The sequence below is a fragment of the Mixophyes fleayi genome, chromosome 7 (assembly GCF_038048845.1).
Source record: "Mixophyes fleayi isolate aMixFle1 chromosome 7, aMixFle1.hap1, whole genome shotgun sequence".
In the NCBI taxonomy this organism is placed as follows: domain Eukaryota; kingdom Metazoa; phylum Chordata; class Amphibia; order Anura; family Limnodynastidae; genus Mixophyes; species Mixophyes fleayi.
Genome location: NC_134408.1, coordinates 6,054,189 through 6,073,382, shown reverse-complemented (window position 1 = coordinate 6,073,382; position 19,194 = coordinate 6,054,189). Strand labels below are relative to the sequence as shown.

The window sequence follows — 19,194 nt, the reverse complement described above, 5'->3', positions numbered from 1 at the left end:
ACTTGGTCAAGCCATATTCTTCATAACAGGCTAATGGATTCGTTAGAGTATCAAGGACACCACTTACTAAACTTATAGATTTAATATACAAAGGTACAGGGCATACATATATATATATATATATATATATATATATATATATATATATATAAATAAAAAACAATTTGCATAACATACACAAGCAAAACAGTTTAAAATAAAAGTGGTTACATTCAGAGTATAACTTGCACGAGTTGTATAATCTTTGCCATGGGAAATTGGCTAGGGAGATGGACAGCTTATCAAAGTGGATTGATTTTCCTAAAAGACTGACAACTTGTTGATAACTGGTCTCAACTTTTAAAAGACACTTCCACACCTGTTCCCGTCTTCAGAGGTTGTGGTCTGTGACACTTTTTCAATTACCATTTACATGTTGCCTGGTTTACTACCCAATTCTACTATGTGACCTTTTACTGTGGAGCGTCACATAGACCCAATTTTATTAATAATAGATCCCCTATGAATCTACCCTTCTATTGATACCAAACAGGCCTAGGTATAGGGTATTAATTGAGCTTTTACTCATTTCCTCAGCTTCTCTGTGTGGCAGAGTTGCCCTTCATCATACCATTGAGGAATTTGTGGTTGATCACTACTTTTATTGATTTTAAGTGACATATTTTAAAACTGAACTATAGTTGTCTATATAAAATAAAGCCAAGTCAGCACATGGTCTCTTTGAGCAAGACACCATGCTTAGCGGTTCCTAAAAGTTTATTCAGGTGTCAAAACTCCATCCCAGGCCAGAAAATATCTCACCGCAGGGGCCTTTGAAGCTGCTACAGGTGACACTGTTATCTTCTAACACTGGGATCTGCAGAGCCACCAAATACACACACAGCAGAATCTCTTCACATGTTACAGTTTGGTAGCTCAATTTATCAATGGATTTATTTGAAATACCATAGGTTCAAAAAGTGAGAACAATGCCAGGAAGTCAGGAGTCAAATGCAAGGAAGAAGTCAGGATCCAAATAGGAGTTTCACAGAGAGAACAGCAAGGACAATTGATGAACTGACTCAGATTGCTGGGAAAGGCAGTGTCTTAAAGGCTAGACACGGGTAATTAGGCTCCAGGAGTAATGATGAAGACTTAACCCCTTGCAGGCAGGATCAGACAAGGGCAGTACAGCATCCAGAGAGGAGATACTGAACTGCAGCCCGAGGCAGATTGTGTCAATATATCCTGGGTATTTCAGGAGGGCCTGCTTCTCTATATTTCTCTTTAATCTGCAATAATTTAGTGTTTGAACATAATGTAATTACATTTATATACTGTGATGAGGACTACAAAGAGGCTAAAAATTATTGTAAATTATGTAAATACTAATGCTGGAACAAAGAAATATCAAAATTACAAATATTTTATGTGTGGTTTTTTTATTTTAGCAATTTTCATTATTTTTTTTTTTTTTGGGGGGGGGGGGGGATGAAATTCAAAACCTAATGCAAAAACCAAAACATAAATTGGTTCTCCCACCTGCAACTTATAGACCTGGAGAAGGGTTTGTTGGTTCTCAGGGATATTCATGTAGAGCAGAAAAGATGCACAAACCATTAGGAAATAAACATGAACAATATTATTTTAAAGGGGATGTTCAAATTGCATGAAATTAAGTTACATCAGTGTTGTAAATTGCAATTGCAAAATAAAGCAACAACATCTGTTTGATTAACTCTGTTACTTCATGTAATTCATACCTTCGAACTTTGCAGCTCTTTGGATCGGGACAGATGGTGACAGGGGACAGGAACACATCATGATGGGGGCTTGACCACAGCCCTGGGTGTGTGCGTAGCACTTCTGAAATGCCCCTTAACCCCCCCAATACCACCATCCATTGCATCACGCTTCAGTGGCAGGTTCATACGTCACCCATTCACTGCTGATCTGCAGAGCGGCCATGAACAGAACATACCTCCTAACTTTCTCCTCTGTGGGTCCAAGGTGCCCACGATCAGGATGGCGTACATAGCCCTCAGATTGGAACTGTCCCACCTAAATTGTGACACTTGGGGATTATGTTCAATCTTATACTTCCCAAGAGTCCTGCTTTTGAAAGGACTGCTCTGACCTAAAGATTGTGGGGCATACAAAAAGGTGGGCTCATAATTGTTTGAATGTGGGTATGTTTAGGTGGATTGTGGTCATTGTTTGGGTAGAGCATCGGTGAATGCATAGATGCCAGTGTACCATATAGTGCTTTGCAGATGAATGATACATTACAAAAAGCCAATTTTCTTATATGATTTCTGGCAGCTGTGAAATGTAAGCCTGCATTACAACTATTGTTTCAGTATCTTTATACACAGGTTAAAGTAGATGATACATTCACTTATATAAAAGGTTGCACCATCCTGCTTTCTACATTTGTTAACTATATTAGGAACTGTTAATGAAATATGATAAGTAATCATATTGGTATTGCAGTTTGCATTTTCCTTTTATATATTTTGTCTCATCACTCCAATTTTGGATTATTACATATTGTTTGTTTGTCAGTTTACCCCGGGTGGCAAAGTGTCACAGCATCATCGTATGGAATGGACATTATCACAGCTCAGTAAACGTCATCTGCCTAAGTTTCTGGCTTCTTCTATCAGGCTATGGACAGTGGTCAAATTGGAAATTAGAAGTTGCGTTATGAAAAATGTGATGGGAATGTAGGTTAATTAGAATGTGTTAGTTTTACAATAAAAGCAGAAGGAGAAGTGGTGGTATGACATATAACCGAATACACCCCACTTCAACCACTGATTATGGGTTACAAAAGACTGGATATTGCAGTTGCTATAATGAGAAGAGTCCACGTAGTACTGGACGTGATCGTGTTCCCTCCACATTTTAAAGCTGGTTCTGGAAAATTTGTCAGATTTTGGAAACTCATCTCTGGCACATGTTCCTGTATCCAGGACTGATACGCTGTCACCAGGGTGTACACACCAGGAAGATGTGGTAGGCCAATCCCCAGCTTAGCCCCCCAGCTCACAATGCCAGCTTGGTACCAGATATCCTCCACTTTACACACAAGTGGTCCCCCGGAGTCTCCCTGAAAATCAACAGTGACATTTAGTGGACATTTGTACAAGTGGTGCTTGTGCATCTTTATTTACAGTACTAGAATGTCTGCTGAATCTGTCTCCTCTCTCGTTTGCATATTAATGCCAGAGGCAGCAAAGAAAGAGAGAGTAAAAGGGCAAATAATAGTCAAATATATCAGTGTGACATCTGTTTGGAGTTTGTATAATTTTGTGTGTATAATTGTGTGTGTATATGTGTTTGTTTGTGTGTGTGTGTGTGTGTGTGTGTGTGTATACATTCTCTATACTTCACTGCGTAATGTACTGGCATTATATAAATAAAGGATAATAATATTAATACTGGTTACTTGTCAGTAATAATAAGTGATGATAAACATGTTATACTAAAAACAATGGGGACTTACCGAATAGGCACCATTGTCTATGTGCTCATAGCCAGCACACATCATGTCATTGTTGACACTGTTGGTGGAGGTGACTACGTAATACATCTTGTCACATCTCTCATGGTCTATCAGTGGGACCTTTGTCTCCTGAAGGGTTTTAGGGAATGGTAAATTCTCTGAAAGAATTAATAGTTTGTTATTTTATTTTCTTTCGGACATTTTCAGGTTGTCCCGTATATTGGTAGATTGGAACTTGATGTCAGGTAAGTTATAAAAAGTTGAAAAACTGTTTTCTGCCACAACCATCATCAATGAACATTTATTTTGTATTGTCGACCAGAACTGTCATACTATCATAACATAATTTGTTCAACATTAAATATAATTGTGTATTTCTATAGTGGTCTCCTCTCTGTGCAGAGTATCTGCAAAGTCTCTATAAAATGTTACTGCCAAGTTAGGGTCTCTGGATAATTGTGATTGTTATAGGGGGCAGCCAGATACTTTTCCCAGTGCCCAGGAACTACACGACCACAAGCATCAATTACATGATCCGCCGGAACTATCACTTGCTTGACATTTGTTTGGTTGCTTCTGCTCCAGGTAAAGTGCCTCTCAGGTGTGCCATAGTGCAGCTCACTGCACCATGCAGACCCATCAGAGGAGTCGCTATGTGCTCCACTGATTGGATAGAATGCTGTATGCACCACATGCCATCCAACACACAGAGTCTCTTCTGATACAACCAGAGGACTGCTCTAGTTGCAGTTTACTATATAGTTAGTGTGGTGCTGATGGAGGAGGGACAACCGGGTGCCACCTGAATGGACATAAGTGAGCATTGGATACATTATTGTGGTGAGTGGGAAGGAAGGAGAAAGCCAGCGATGGAGCCTGAAAACGGAAGGCAAGAAAAAAAACAGAGCTCATGGAGTGACATAGATAAAGCTGGGTGATGAAAAGATAGTGTGGGGGGGGGGTGCGTGGCTTGGTAGCCAGGTTGGCCACACATGCTTTTCATTAGCTCTGTCAGTTGGGAACCTCTAGTCATGGATTAATATATGGTTGTATCTACTTTCACATTGAATTTTTAGATTTACATATTGTGACTGAGGATCTTTTATTGAGGAGGTCTGTAAGAGTAAAGAGGATCTATACCTGTTGTTTTTGCTGATCCTCACATCGGAGTTCCATTATGACACGAGCACCATATTGCTCTTTCACTTAACTCAGTTCAGCATTCAATTGACTCACAAACAATATGGACTGGTTAAGTTAATTTGAGATATTTACCCCTCTAGCTGTTTCTTTTTACTCCACTATATCACCGAATGATTGATTTTAAAGTAATGGAGCCAAGTTACATGATGGGAGGATTTTCTTTCATCGATCCCCTACCTTGTTAAGGTCTGCCAGGCGAAATCCCTCAATCAGAGTTCAAATACTCAATTATATTGACATTTATAACAAAATTGGAAATTCAACTCGGACGATTGAGAAGCTCTCACCAAGGAGTGGCTGGAGTGTGGAATCATCATCTTACAGTTTGCCGGAGCTCCATTGTGTAACGGACACCATTTTAACCCCTTGATCGCTCCTGTTCAACACTCAAAAAATTGACAGATTAAACGGGTTTTGTATTTTCCTCTATAACGTAGAGTGAGGCTGCTGGAAAAAGGGCCTTCCTCTATCTATCTATCTTTACTAAGAGAGCATCATATTATCAGTGAAGATAGAATGAACTCACCAGTAACTTATACTATATAATTTAATATTACCTCCAAACAGTAATACTTACCTCTTTTCACAAGACCTACTTTATATCCTACATAAATAATTGATACAGAGAGCATAAATACTATACACTTATAGAATATATTTTGTTATTCCCACAGATAGAAATATACTACTTACAATCAGATTAAGATAATATCCTGTAAGAAAATTACAAGTCATTCAAGACAAAACTGATCCTACAGTTCAACATACCCAACAGCAGTAATCACAATATGTAGCTTTGTACATAATGTAGTGAACCACTTGCTACCAAATGGATGTCAATTTCTTAAAATTTCATCAACATCTCCGGCAAAAGAAAACAACTCAACCTCTTCACCTTTACTAATGTCTTATGCAAATTCTTCACCTCCAGTCTGTTCAGTCATCTAATTTTATCAGTCAAGAAAAACAGTATCTTGGTTCAGTTATGCAGCTCCTAAAATCTTTGCCAGACAAGCAAGACTTTGAAATGTTAGAAGTTAAATTACAAAAAACCATACACCAAGAAGTACCAAATCTACAAGAAGGTTTTGCGAAGCTTACATCCAGACTAACAATATTGGGAAAAAAAATCTAGAGACCTAAAAAGAAAATCATGTACTTATACAATCCTCTCTTTCAAAACAAACAAAAGAATATTTTTTTTAACATTGCCACCAAGTGTTATTGCATGAAGCTCGTATGGGAACTCGAGCTGTATTTAATATCCCCCATGAAGTGCTTTATTTGAGAAAATATTGAGACTTGAAATAGACAGGAAAAAGTTACTATGATCTTTTTTATGCATTTGTTTCTATTTGTGTTTATTTATATGTAAGCAACATTTTGTGACTCAACTGTAATAAAACAATCTGACAACGTTAAAGTGTCTGTTGTATGGTTATTTCTGCATGATATTTTTTTCTTGCTTTGTTCTGAAATGAATCATTTGGAAACCACCCTTGAGAAGTCCTACATATGCCCCAGGTTGTACAATGAGACTACCAAGGTCTGACCACTGGTAGGATTATGTTCAGGGTCGTAGAGAGGATTTGCATCAGGGCTCCAAAACAACTACTATGTGTAGAGGCCCATTTGGTCTTACACAAGGGCAGTTGGAGGTGTTTATGCAAATTGTTTTATTCTATGCACTATTTTTTGTGATTATGTTCTCATTGCTGCAGTAAGTGAATATATCTGATTTGGCTGTTCTTATATTCTGATATAAATGAATGCTGAAAGCATTGTAGCATCTCCATCATTTTTCCAAAAAAGTCTCCATTTCTCGTTTTGGCAGCCAAATTATACAAGAGTAAAAGTAGTGTGGAAAAATAACACTGAGGACTCACCATTAAAGGACGTATAACCCCAGCCAGTTACCCAGCATTCCATGCCACAGGGGAAGGTGACTGAGGATGATGGCAGACAGATTGGCATGATGTATTTGGTGTAGGTGACAGGTCTGTCCAGCTTCAATACAGCAATGTCCCCCCTGTAATCTGTTTCGTTATACAGCGGGTGGACAATAATTCTCTCCACGTTGCCCATAACGCTATGTATATTGTTCAGAGATAGTCTGTACATTCCCAGATATACCTTATAGAGATCATGCGGTTGAGATCTGTGGAAAATTAGATAAGATAAAATGAATAAAGTAATTCTTAGTTTTCCCATTGTTTTTATTAACTAAATTCCCCAGTTCCAATGTGTAGATGTTGAAAATGTGTGACGCGGATTGATATTCTAGCACTAAATTGAATCCACGTGGTCTTGTTGGGCCAGGTCGGTCTGTTCTGTGTGTATAAAGTCGACCAGCTGGCAAATTGATTTTACTGTCGTCCGGTAGTAAGCAGAACTGCAAAGAAAAGTGATCACCTCATTTGGATTGATTCAATTAAGCCTTCACCATATTTAAAATGTTTGAAAGGAGCTGCGTTTACCTCTAGCCATTAAACCTGCATGGATCTAAGGACTCGGAGGGCACTGGAGTAAAAGGCATTGATAAGTATTGTAGTTGTCTTCCCTCCCTGGCCTGTTATCATACCCAATTACTGTATGTTATTTGCAGAAACCGTACCCTTTTCTATTTCTGTACATGCTTTTTATATAAGTTAATTATTATGGTCATATGCCATACAGACATTTCTCTTAATGCTCTGACTGTAAAACTGTCAAATTATATTCACTTCTATTACATTTTCTACAACACCATGTCTAAAATTCCATACCTCCACTTCTAAATATCCACTTTGATTACTGATTATACTTGTATTACCTCTCATTAACAGTGCTTTTCATTTTGCTTTTACTAACGAATGTTAGCTTTTCTTAACTTTGCCCCCTTTGTCAGTATATACTGTACACCATTGTTAATGTATAGTATATTACAATGCTACAATTGTCGACACAAGATACAGCCACTGCTATCATACAGTTGCTAATTACTCCTTCTGACATTGCCCAGGGTCCATAGTCTGGCTACTGCTTCTGCCTCCTAATCCTGGCTACTAACTTTCGTTTCAGTGTGTGGGTGAACTATGTACATTGGCAGCATGCATAATCTCCAATTGGATATATATATATAAGAATGTCCCATTGGCAGTGGTTTGTTGTCCAGTTGGCCACATTAGTAGTATATTCTCTGGGACTGCTTTCTTATAAGGCCACTGGGAGTCTTTACTAAAGAAGTTATTGCAAATGCTCTGAGAGGTGGCATTGAGAACATGAAAGGTTACACAGTTATGTCTCTACAGTTAAGAACAACTGAGGGATCTTTCAACAGTCTCTAATCAAAATGACAGTCACAGGTGGGGAGCAATCATCAGATTGAGGTCAAGTATCTGGAGCTTCCTAAGTATTGACACATTTTATATATTGTAAATGGAGGCTGTGTGCTGGTAAAGGTGTGGGCCAGTTTTGGGGGGAGACAGGACTGTTGCAGAGCAGACTGTAGGGAGTGAGCCTGTAGGATGCAGATGATTGCTGCCTCCCTTCCTACACGATCAGAAGCACCTGCACACCTCTCTAGCTTGTTCACTTGAAAACAATAAGGGAATTGGGCCTACTGGTCCAGCTGCAGTGAGACTCAAATTCATTGTCATTCCGGAATGTATGGTAAAATTTCAGTGGAGGACAGTATGTGATATCACATGACAGTGCAGAGGGACACTGGGGGTAGTGCAAGGTGTGAAGTTTGAAAGTTTGTGTCTAGGTGGAGCGATTGCGATGTGTAGTGCTAGGGAGGATCATGTCCAAATCCTGATTATACCTGTGACAACAAACTCTACTTCTCTTCAACTATGCTTTGTCTTTAAGATATGCCCTTACCCTTTACTGAGCCAGTGGCTGAGGCTGGCATATTATTAAGGATATGTATTAGATAGTGAGGAACTGGTTAAACAATTAGAAAGCCTTTCAGTACATTTTGAAAATAAATACAATAAAGTGAATAAAGTAAAACGTACTCATTAACGCAGTGAGCAGCAGTCAGCACCCATCGTGTGGAGATCAAGGACCCACCACAAATATGGTAACCCATGTACTTCAGACTGACCTGCCAGGGCCATCCACCCTCCACAGCATCTACTCCACCAACAATGCGACTAGAGATGGCCGGAGAGCCGCACACTGAGGGAGTGGACCTGGGGGTGACAGACGGAGAGGCTGCGAGAGAGAGAAGAAAGGAAAGGAAACAATCACTATTTTGGAAAAGATTTGTACATAATATTTCACTGCAAAGAAACACATTCAATTCCAGCATCAGTTGACATACTAAATAAATGTTCTATAGCTAAATATAAATTACTATGGGGTCTACATACTCATACTCACCGTCCTTAAAAAGGGGATAGATCCAGATGTAGAGGTCTCTCGCCAGTTTTGTGACTAATTATACACTGAATCACATCAGATTTTCAGCAAAAATACAGCACAATATGTATTACTGCAAGTGTGCATTCTCCTTTACAATCCCCATTGCAAAAGTGGCGATATCCATAATAATTCTCCCTATCCAATCATATTCAGGTAACACCGTCAGCTTGTTCACATGTATCAGCTAGTCGAACATTGGACGTTATATTGTAACATATATAAATGTAGCATCATATGCAATGTATAATTTATTCTCCATGGAATATGGAGATGCAAGGATAGAGAAGAGTAGATCTGTGGGACATATATATATTACCACACTGGATGTGTACTCCGAGGACATTTAACATACACATAAGCTCACATAGCATAAGGTGCATTCAGTCCTACTGACAACCCAGTCACCTGTACTTCTACCTCATCCGCTGCTGTCCTATGATTAGCAAATGGCCGAAGTTGTGTATTATTATTATTATTATCATTATTATTATTATTATTATTCACATGTGTTTATTAACAACAGCAAGTTCCACAGTGGTTTATAATTGGAAACAAATAATTAAACAAGACCTCAACGTTGCCTGTTTCTTTATGCTTCTTCAAAAGAGTTTGAACAGCACAAATTGAAGCCCCAGTCTGCCTGGAAACCTTTGCCTGGGAGAGACCTTACTGATGCAGTATAAATACCAATGTCATTAAGAACTATCTTCAGCGTAAAGAAGAACCAGGAGTCCTGGAAGTGATGTTATGGCTGTCTGGGATTACATGAAGAGACAAAAGGATTTGAGCAATTTTACATCCATAGAAGATCTGTGATTAATTCTCCAAGATGTTTGCAATAACCTACCTGCCGAGTTCCTTCAAAAACTGTGTGCAAGTGTACCTAGAATAATTGGTGCTGTTTTGAAGGCAAAGGGTGGTGACACCAAATATTCATTTGATGTAGATTTCTCACCTGGTCATTCACTTTGCATTTTGTTATTTTATAAAAAATAAACTATTAACACTTCTATTGTTGAAAGCATTCTTACATTGAAGCATGTTTTCCACATATGCCAAAAATGTTGACTTTAATTTGTTTTATTATTATTATTATTATTATTATTATTATTATTATTGTTATTATTATTATAGACATGTGCAGACCACCATGTTTTGGTATTGGTTCAAAAACCATCTGTGGGCTTGATTCATTCAGTAAAGTAAGGCAAAAAATGAGTAAGTTTTCTCCTGGACAAAATCATGTTACACTGCAAGGGGTGCAATTTAGTTCTTTATTTTGCACATAATGAAAATACTGCCTGTTTTTTCATCTAGCACACAAATACTTGATAGTTTATTTGTACACTGAAATTTAAAGTTGATCTAGGACATGCCCTACCCCAACTATAAATCTGCCATCACATTTTACATTTATGTGCCACTGCAATGCAACATGGTTTTGCCAGGGTGCAAAGTTACTCCTTTTTTTTTTTTTGCTTTACTTTCCTTAATGAATCAGGCACCTTGTGTTTTGGTTTTGGAACTGAATTTCATCACTATAGTTTTAAACAACAATTATCTATGAAGCAAAATTTTGCAAGTATGTCAGTCAGCATCGCCATCAATGTGTAAGGTTTTAGTAGATTAGTTGAGATCATGAGCCTGATTCTTCAGAACATGCATTCTGAGCGCAACACGCTTTTGTTTAAAAATACATGTAAATCGGCTCTGCGTACGCCCGAATTCAACAAGGAACAGATCTGAGGATACGTGAGCTGATGAATCCGGTGTAGGTCTGCTCTGCTCTACTACACAAAACCCTGCAGGATATGTCCAATGTCCATGTGGATTATAAATTTGCAGACAAAACGCACAGCAACAACAAAAAAAGAAAAATGAATTCATGTCACCTGTTAATATAGACATTAATGATAAAACAGTTTAAAAAAAGTGTTTTTTATTTTTATTTTTTTCTAATGAAATACATTTATTAGAATGATCTTAATGTCTATGGAAAATAAAATACATTGTTACATTTACTCCTGATTGCAGACACCTGTTATAGCTGTATATACAGCCGTCATCGCTAGTACTCAGGACTTAGACTAACCCTGTAGCTGGAGAATACATACTGCAGAAAAACAAGTAATTTTGAGATGCCCAGAGATTGATTCAGACGTGGCTGCGTGCGCTTGAGTTTGGCACACCTGGGCATATGCATATATGTGGGCAGCACGGTGGCTTAGTGTTAGCACTTCTGCCTTACAACACTGGGGTCATGAGTTAAATTCCCGACTGTGGCCTTATCTGTGTGGAGTTTGTATGTTCTCCCCGTGTTTGCGTGGGTTTCCTCCTGGTGCTCCGGTTTCCTCCCACACTCCAAAAACATACTGGTAGGTTAATTGGCTGCTATTAAAAATTGCCCTTAGTCTCTCTCGGTCTGTGTGTGTGTGTGTTTGTATGTTAGGGGATCTAGATTGTAAGCTCCAATGGGGCAGGGACTGATGTGAATGAGTTATCTGTACAGCGCTGCAGAATTAGTGGAACTTTCTAAATAAATGATGATGATGATGAAGTGCAGAGATATCTGGCATACGATACACTCAAAATGATAAATCAGGCCCCATGTGTCCAAGCTAATAAAAATTCCATCTCAATCGCATTTCTTCTGAAAAGCAATACCTCAGCTGTACAGGGAGCAGGCACAATCTTAGGGGGAGTTTCTCACTTGCCCAGATCCCCCCCCCCCTGTGTTTAAATCACCAGCTCCTGTTGCTGGCCACTCATTGAAAGATTTTGTTTCATCACCCCCCCATTCTCCCGAAGGGTGGAAGCCTCCATGACGTGATTCTCGGTAAGTGACAATGTACCCCTTCATCACACTGTTTACCCTGCATCACACTGTTCACCTTCATCACACTGTGCCCCTATTTCACACTGTTCTCCTCTGTTCTTTTCGTGACCGCTGGGTAAGTCTATACCTCGTGCTGCTCAGTGTGCCAACCCCCTGCTCTAGGCACTGGATATCTCTGTATCTCGCAGACCTCCTAGGTCTTGGTGCCCCATGCGGCTGTTCTTGTCAATCGTGCCCTGACCCAGCACTGATGCTGGATCTCTATATATGATCAAAGGCAGAACTTGCAAGTTTTATGGCTGGATCATTGCACCAATACCAAAAAGCCCTTTCTAGACTTGCACAAACTTTCACAGCAACTTCGTTCATATCTATTTATAAATAATACAAAGACTAGTACTTTGTTGTGTGGAATATTTATGGATAGATTTTTATTGCTTTCTCTATTGCATTTGACATTTTTCTGTTTTAGTACTGTGTTTTTATAACAAATGAACTTTGTACTTATTGAAGTTTCCCTGTATGATGAACAATATGTACTGTGTCCTACATTGTAAAGAACATAGTAAAATAAATTACACACTGTATTTGTCCTCTATTCTACCTAAATCATTACAGTGATATATATATATATATATATATATATATATATATATATATATATATATAGTCTAATGGCTTTACTTGTGCAATAATTTTATGTTCTCCCTGTCGAAAAGGCGCAGGGGTCTGAATCATTCATTTTAAAGGTATAAAGGTGTTGCCCTCTTTTGGTAAATGAAACAAATAGGAAGGTTTTGGTCATCCCACTATGTGTGCTGTAGTATCTACAAATATCCAGGGGGATCCCAGAATTGGAAGACGTTCTATTTGCTACTTGGGGCCAGCTAAAATGGAGACTGAGTTATCCAAATGTGGACAATCCCTCTTAACAAATTTGCCTGTAAGGTGGCTACAATGAACATTTAGTGTAGAAGGGTTGAATCAGTAGAATTTGCTGTCCGTATTATTGAAGTCTTTCTATCCTTAGACAATTATTGCTGTATCGGGACACTCCCTCTAATACAGCCCTTTGGAGCAGCCTTCCCCAACAACTGTCACTCTCTGCAACCCCACCATTGCAGTTGCTGCACCAACATTGACAGCCAGGAGAGGGTGGAGCAGATCTATCAGTTGGCAGACAGAAACTCCAGCTTCATTTACATTTACATTTATATAGAATGTACTGTTTTACCAGAAGTTGAACCTAATACAATCAAGAGTCTTATTCACTAGACATCTAATGGGTTTGGTAATAATTTGCTAACAACTGTCACCACTTTCTGCTGTCAGACAAACCAGACAACAGTAGGGGTCTCAGGAATGGAGGGAGAGCCAGTAAAAGGTACTTGGGAGATGTATTAGTGTCCTCTACCAAAAAGTGTATGGCCCCACAGTTCACACAATGCACGTCCATAGTACACAAAGAGTAGTAATGTGAGGAATACATCATGTCCAGTGCAAACAGCGTATCGGTTATTTTTGTTATCAGTCGATTGTGATGATAATATTCTTGACTGTAAGATCATTGAACTGCATGCTCTGGGCGACCTGTAAGGGTTCCACCACGTCGACGTCCTCGAGAGCGGCATCTTGGCATATTTGTTGTAAACAAAGCATTATAATGAAATAACACAGTAGTCCGTGATTGAGGTCCCCACAAGACTCGCTGATATATGTGGCTGCAAATAACTGTCTCAGTTTTCAGAACACCCAGCAGGTCACATGTTTCTGGTCACCCAGCAGGGCTACAAATAACTGTCACAGTTTCCAGACAACCCAGCAGGTCACATGAGCCAGGTCATCCAGCAGGTGCATAGGGAGAGTTCACTAGCTGTCACAGTTTCCAGAACAACCAGCAGGTGCACAAGTCTATTGCCAACTGTCAGATTTTCCAGGGGACAATGGTAATGCATTGTTGTAAATGACGGGCAGACGTTTTGCAAAATAACTCCAAAACGATCCAACCGATTACAACACCAATGTTTTTCTGCAAATCTGCTAACCAAGACTTTTAATTTGGTATATGATGTACCCTACTCAGACAACAACATCGTAGAAATAAGTCACTCATAAAAGTTGTACTTATGCTATTAATATATAGATTATAATACTTTAACTGTAATCACAAATAAGTACTAGAGAGATACTCCAAATACTTATAAAACAATTTCTTCATTAAGCAATCCTAATATTCTACTATACAAGAGATTTGTTTCACTGTGTGGTGAGGTTATATTGCTATCTGTAGGAGATTTTATTATTTAGTTGTTTTTTTATACATAATAATATGACAACTCCACTCAGGTGATCCCTGTGGGATGGTTTATTCCCCCAAAACATGGAACAAAAATAACCTATGCAATTTCTACACAAACACTGACAATTCACTTACCGACATGTAAAAGTATAAACAGAAGTAGCTCGGTCTTCCCCATTTCTATACTCTATAGTAGACAAGCTGCCACGTCTGTGGAGTTCAGATAGTTGTGTACTGCTATCTCATCACAGGTGAGCTGCTATATATAACAGGCGTAATATAATCTGTGCTGCTATCTATAACAGGTGTAATATAAGGTGTGTTGCTATCTATAACAGGTGTGATATAAAGGAGAGGTTATTCATTCATAACTTCCGTTAGATAAAATAAGCCATAATAAAACGTAGGTGTATATGGAGACAGTGACACACTCTTCTTTTTTTTTTCAATTGACACTTTTATAACTATGAAAAAATAACTTTCCGACTACACTAATGTTCACATTCTTGCTCTACTACAGAGTTTGGAACTGTAACTATTTATTTCCTAAATATATGCAGTTTCTATCCATTGATTCTTCTGTAATAAATATGTTTATAAGCTGATTTTGCAAATATCAGAATGGTCCACTTTTGGGTTCATTGCTCTCCCCTTCTTAGGCTTTTGCAGTCACTAGTTACAACTGACAGGATACCAGGAGGTCAATGTCCGACCAACTAAGGTGGGTACCCGTATATATAAGAATTTCTTCCAGCACACATCTTGGGGCTACATTGGCAACTTCTTAGGTGTTCTTGGTGATACATTGAGCTGCTGATATCCTGCTGACTGTGCACTATTATTTCACCATTAGTAGTTCCATCTATACAGACTACTGTAACTGCTTTGGAGGTGGACTTTATTTGCTACACTTCTCACAACTGCTCCCCTGTTCCCACCTAGCTCTCACTGCAGGTTCCTCTGTGCTCAGTGTTTATATGAGGCAACATTCCACGTCTACATACTTGTAGCAAGGTTAAGGGGATTAGTCAACAGCAAGGTAAACCAGAGGGTCTGGCTTCAGCTCTATATAGTATTCACATCCATGAGTTTTTGTATTGTGCATGGGACCCTGTTTTTTTTCCTCTCTTTCTAATGTGTCTACTCTGTTCCATCTTTGCTGTGTTTGTGGTTGTTGGGCCGGATTCATCAAGGAACGTGAATTCTGATTTTGTGCGTATAATCCGCAAATATAATCTGCTCAACTAAACCATACTTGACAACCCTCCCTGAATGTCAGGGAGACTCCCTGAAATAGGGGTGATCTCCCTCACTCCCTGAAGAGTCTGGCATTCTCCCTGATGTTGAACCAGTACAAGACGTGGTTGGCTTCGCCATCTGTGGCATGATCACACAGTTCAGAAATTGTGTCCTATGTCCATGTATTGATGCCTATGTAGGTGGCCATTTTCATGGAGACCAAGATTTTATCAAAGACTGACAGGTAAAACAACATGACTTCAGTAATGGAGACAGAAATGTAAAAGACACTTCAGTCTCTAGAGATTCATTAGCTGCTTTTATTTAACGCAAAGTTGCCAACTCCCACTTAATGTCTGGGAGACTCCCGCATTTCTGGGAGACCTCCCAGCTCCCTGGAGAGCAGGGCAACCTCCCGGTTATCGCCCCCGCAATAGATAAGTGGTGGGGGTCTTAATGACGCAAATAGTGCATCATTTTAGCCCTGCCCCCTGGGGGGGGCAAAATGATGCAATTTGTCAAGTCCCGCCCCCGCACGCCCACCTCCCCCGGGATATCCCTGTAGCCAATGAGGAAAAGTTGGCAAGTGTGCACTAAACGCAGCCACATTCAATTAATTTCCGTACGGAAAGGACACTTACTACAGTCTGCATTTTCTGGGAGGGAAAGGGAAGGTGGCGGGGGGGACATTAGCCCTTAGTCAATGTACAATAAGGACGTGCCAAACTTGAGCACATGTAGCTACGTCAAGCTCTGGACATCTCAGAGATACGTGTTTTTCTGCTGTATCTCTTGCTCCAGCTACAGTGCTAGTCCTGATCAGTAGTGATGGCAGTCACGAATGCATGTGTGTGCAGTCAGGAGCAACTGGAAAAATGTATTTTATGTTCAGTAGACATTAAGAATATCCTAATAAATCAATTTCATGGAAATAAATATATATAAAAAAACACTTTTTTATAACTGTTTTATCATTAATGCCTATATTATTAACAGGTAACATTAATTGAATAGGGTTTTTTTTTCTGTGTGTTATTTTGCAAATGTATATCCCACTTAGGTATAGGACATATCCTGCAGTGTCTGTGTAGTAGAGCTGAGCAGACCTACACCTATATTCATCAGTGCACGTATCTTCAGATCTGATTCTTGCTGAATTCGGAAGCGCGAATGCTTGAATTCCGTGCGTTTTAAAATAAACGCATGTTGGGTTCAGTATGCCTGCCTCGATGAATCAGGACCGTTGTGTCTTCAAAACGGCAATATGTGTACTAAAAGAAATAACATACCCCACACTAATCAGCAATATTAGAAGTCAACTTGAAGTTCTATGAATTCGTGCTCAGTGGTGCTTATCATAGTTATCTATATGTTGTTATATATTAAAAGGACAAGATCTAAGAGACCTCTAAGATCTTGACAAATCTTGTTCACTCAAGATATTGCTTAGTGACTTACTGAGAGATCAGGGAGCATGCCTCATGTGCTGGTCCACTTTAGCCCAGGAGCGAGACTCGGCTCAGCAGCCTATTAGGTACATTTAAAAGGTAAAAAATGCAGGTAGCCCAGTGATCCATTCCATTCCAAGGTAGGCCACGATGAGAACGGTCCGGTGTACAGATGCCCCCCCTCCCCCCCCCCCCGCCAGCCCCTGTCCATCCTGCAAATTAGATCACAAGATTTTTTCCAGCAAAATTAAACCTTTAAACTCCCTTCCAGTGGGTTTCCTCTGGGTGCTCTGGTTTCCTTCCACACTCCAAAAACATACTGGTAGGTTAATTGGCTGCTAACAAAATTGACCCTAGTCTGTGTCTGTGTCTGTGTGTGTGTTAGGGAATTTAGACTGTTAGCCCCAATAGGGCAGGGACTGATGTGAGTGAGTTCTCTGTACAGCTCTGTGGAATTAGTGGCGCTATATAAATAAATGGTAATAATAATAATGGATAAAGAGAACATGTAGCCAATCTGAGCAGTTAGATGCTACCAACCATGGAGTCTCCTGTCAATTCTGTGTGACAAGAATGTGTAGTCAAACCCATCTGTATATGAAAGGAAGGATCAGACATATAACTTGTTAAAACTTTCTAGCCAATTATTTCAATACGTTCAAAAGATGGACGTGTGGCTGTGGTTGCAACGGAAATTGGATCCACCTGTTTCCTTGCCACCTCCAGGTCTGCCTATGAGCCCCACATGCTGAGGAGGTCATTGGCAAGTCATGTGAAAATTTACCCATTTACATATTTATGGTCACAATGACCCACTGACTGATCTGAATCTCCGCCAGTACAATCTGGGACAGGAGTATCAGCGCTGATATTGGACTTGTCGGATTTATTTACAATTATCTGCTACATTTGCTTTACAAGCTGTACAACTGCACCTTTTGAACTGCTACAGTTACATTGCTATACAAATTCGTCTACATTGGAAGGAGGTTTAGCTACTTTTAATTACATATAGGAATTACTTTTGATTTCACTCCGCAATTGTACCCTATGAACTTTATCCTCACATGTTTGAGCTACTACAGGAGCACCTCCTGTTCCTACCATATAAACTCAAGTTTGTCAAGAGTGTCTCTGCGATGGTGGGAGTACATGGAGTTACTTGAACTGGTTAATCTCATAGGGGCATGGGGCAAAGTATACATTAAGTCTGTGGTCAAGGCCTCAGTCCATTCAGAAAAGGGTTGAGAACATTTGCATTGAGTAACCCAAGGGTATAGGTTATACTAAATTTTTATAGTGGCAGGAAACAGGACAATCTCCAAGCTTAGTAATATGGAGTGTCAGTTAGGCACTCAGCCTGACCGGGGGATTGAAGTGACGGTAGTACATTGTGTTTTTGGAGGGTTAGCAATAATCAGAGTGGCAGTTGATAAGTTCTGACAATATTAGGGTCAGCTTCCTACACCCTCCTACATCTACACTTCTCTCTGGATCAAGAGGTCTTGCAAACCATAAGTATATGGTCTCATTAAACCATGCAGTGGGGGAGATTATCATCATCATCATAATCATCTATATATATAGCACCACTTGTCATTCACATCAGTCCATGCCCAAATGGAGGTTACAGTTTAAATTCTTTAACACACACAGATTGAGTTTGTTTGTGTTTAACACAAGGTTAATTTTGTCAATAGCCAATTATCCTACTAGCATATTTTTGGAGGGGTGGGAGGAAACCAGAGCTCCCGGGGAAAATCCTTTATCCATTAAATTAATAAATGAGATTCCTATTTCTGTCAGTTCATCAGCCATAACTTGGGCATTGCAAAAGGTTGGTGCGTCACTTATCAGGAGGAAGGGGACAGTGGCCAGCAAGAGGAATACATGGAAGGGAATAATATCAGGACCCCTGGAAAAGTATGGAGTGGGTGGCAAGTAAACTAGGGAGTGGAAAACTGGTATCAAGGTCTCCATATTGCATAGGAGTTGCTGGATCTATATCATTCTTTTCCTGCTTGAACTCGTAGGCTGCCTAGCCCTTGCTGTCTGCTTCTTCATCTATATCCTACTTGAACTCGTAGGCTGCCAAGCTCTTGCTGTTTGCTTCTTGCTTGCAGTCACCGTCTACTTCTTGGCCTGGTTTGTAATTTCATTTGTTTAGGTCTGCAGAGCAGGTGGCTCCTCTCTCCTTGTGTGAGGTGCATGGACCCATGACTCTATTCCTTGTACTTTTACTGATGTAGTATTGGTGAAGAGCTCACATAAA

General features: G+C 39.6%; 1 protein-coding gene across 1 annotated transcript; it reads right to left on the bottom strand.

Moving 5' to 3' along the window:
* Window positions 1–1,812: 1,812 nt before the first annotated feature.
* LOC142097184 (serine protease 27-like) lies at window positions 1,813–14,578 on the bottom strand. The gene is made up of 5 exons (XM_075178822.1): window positions 14,371–14,578; window positions 8,692–8,890; window positions 6,577–6,848; window positions 3,488–3,645; window positions 1,813–3,091 (listed from the first exon to the last, which is right to left on the bottom strand). Exons 1-5 carry the CDS (start codon window positions 14,411–14,413, stop codon window positions 2,807–2,809), a joined length of 957 nt encoding a protein of 318 aa, XP_075034923.1. The 5' UTR covers window positions 14,414–14,578; the 3' UTR covers window positions 1,813–2,806.
* Between the last annotated feature and the right edge of the window lie 4,616 nt (window positions 14,579–19,194).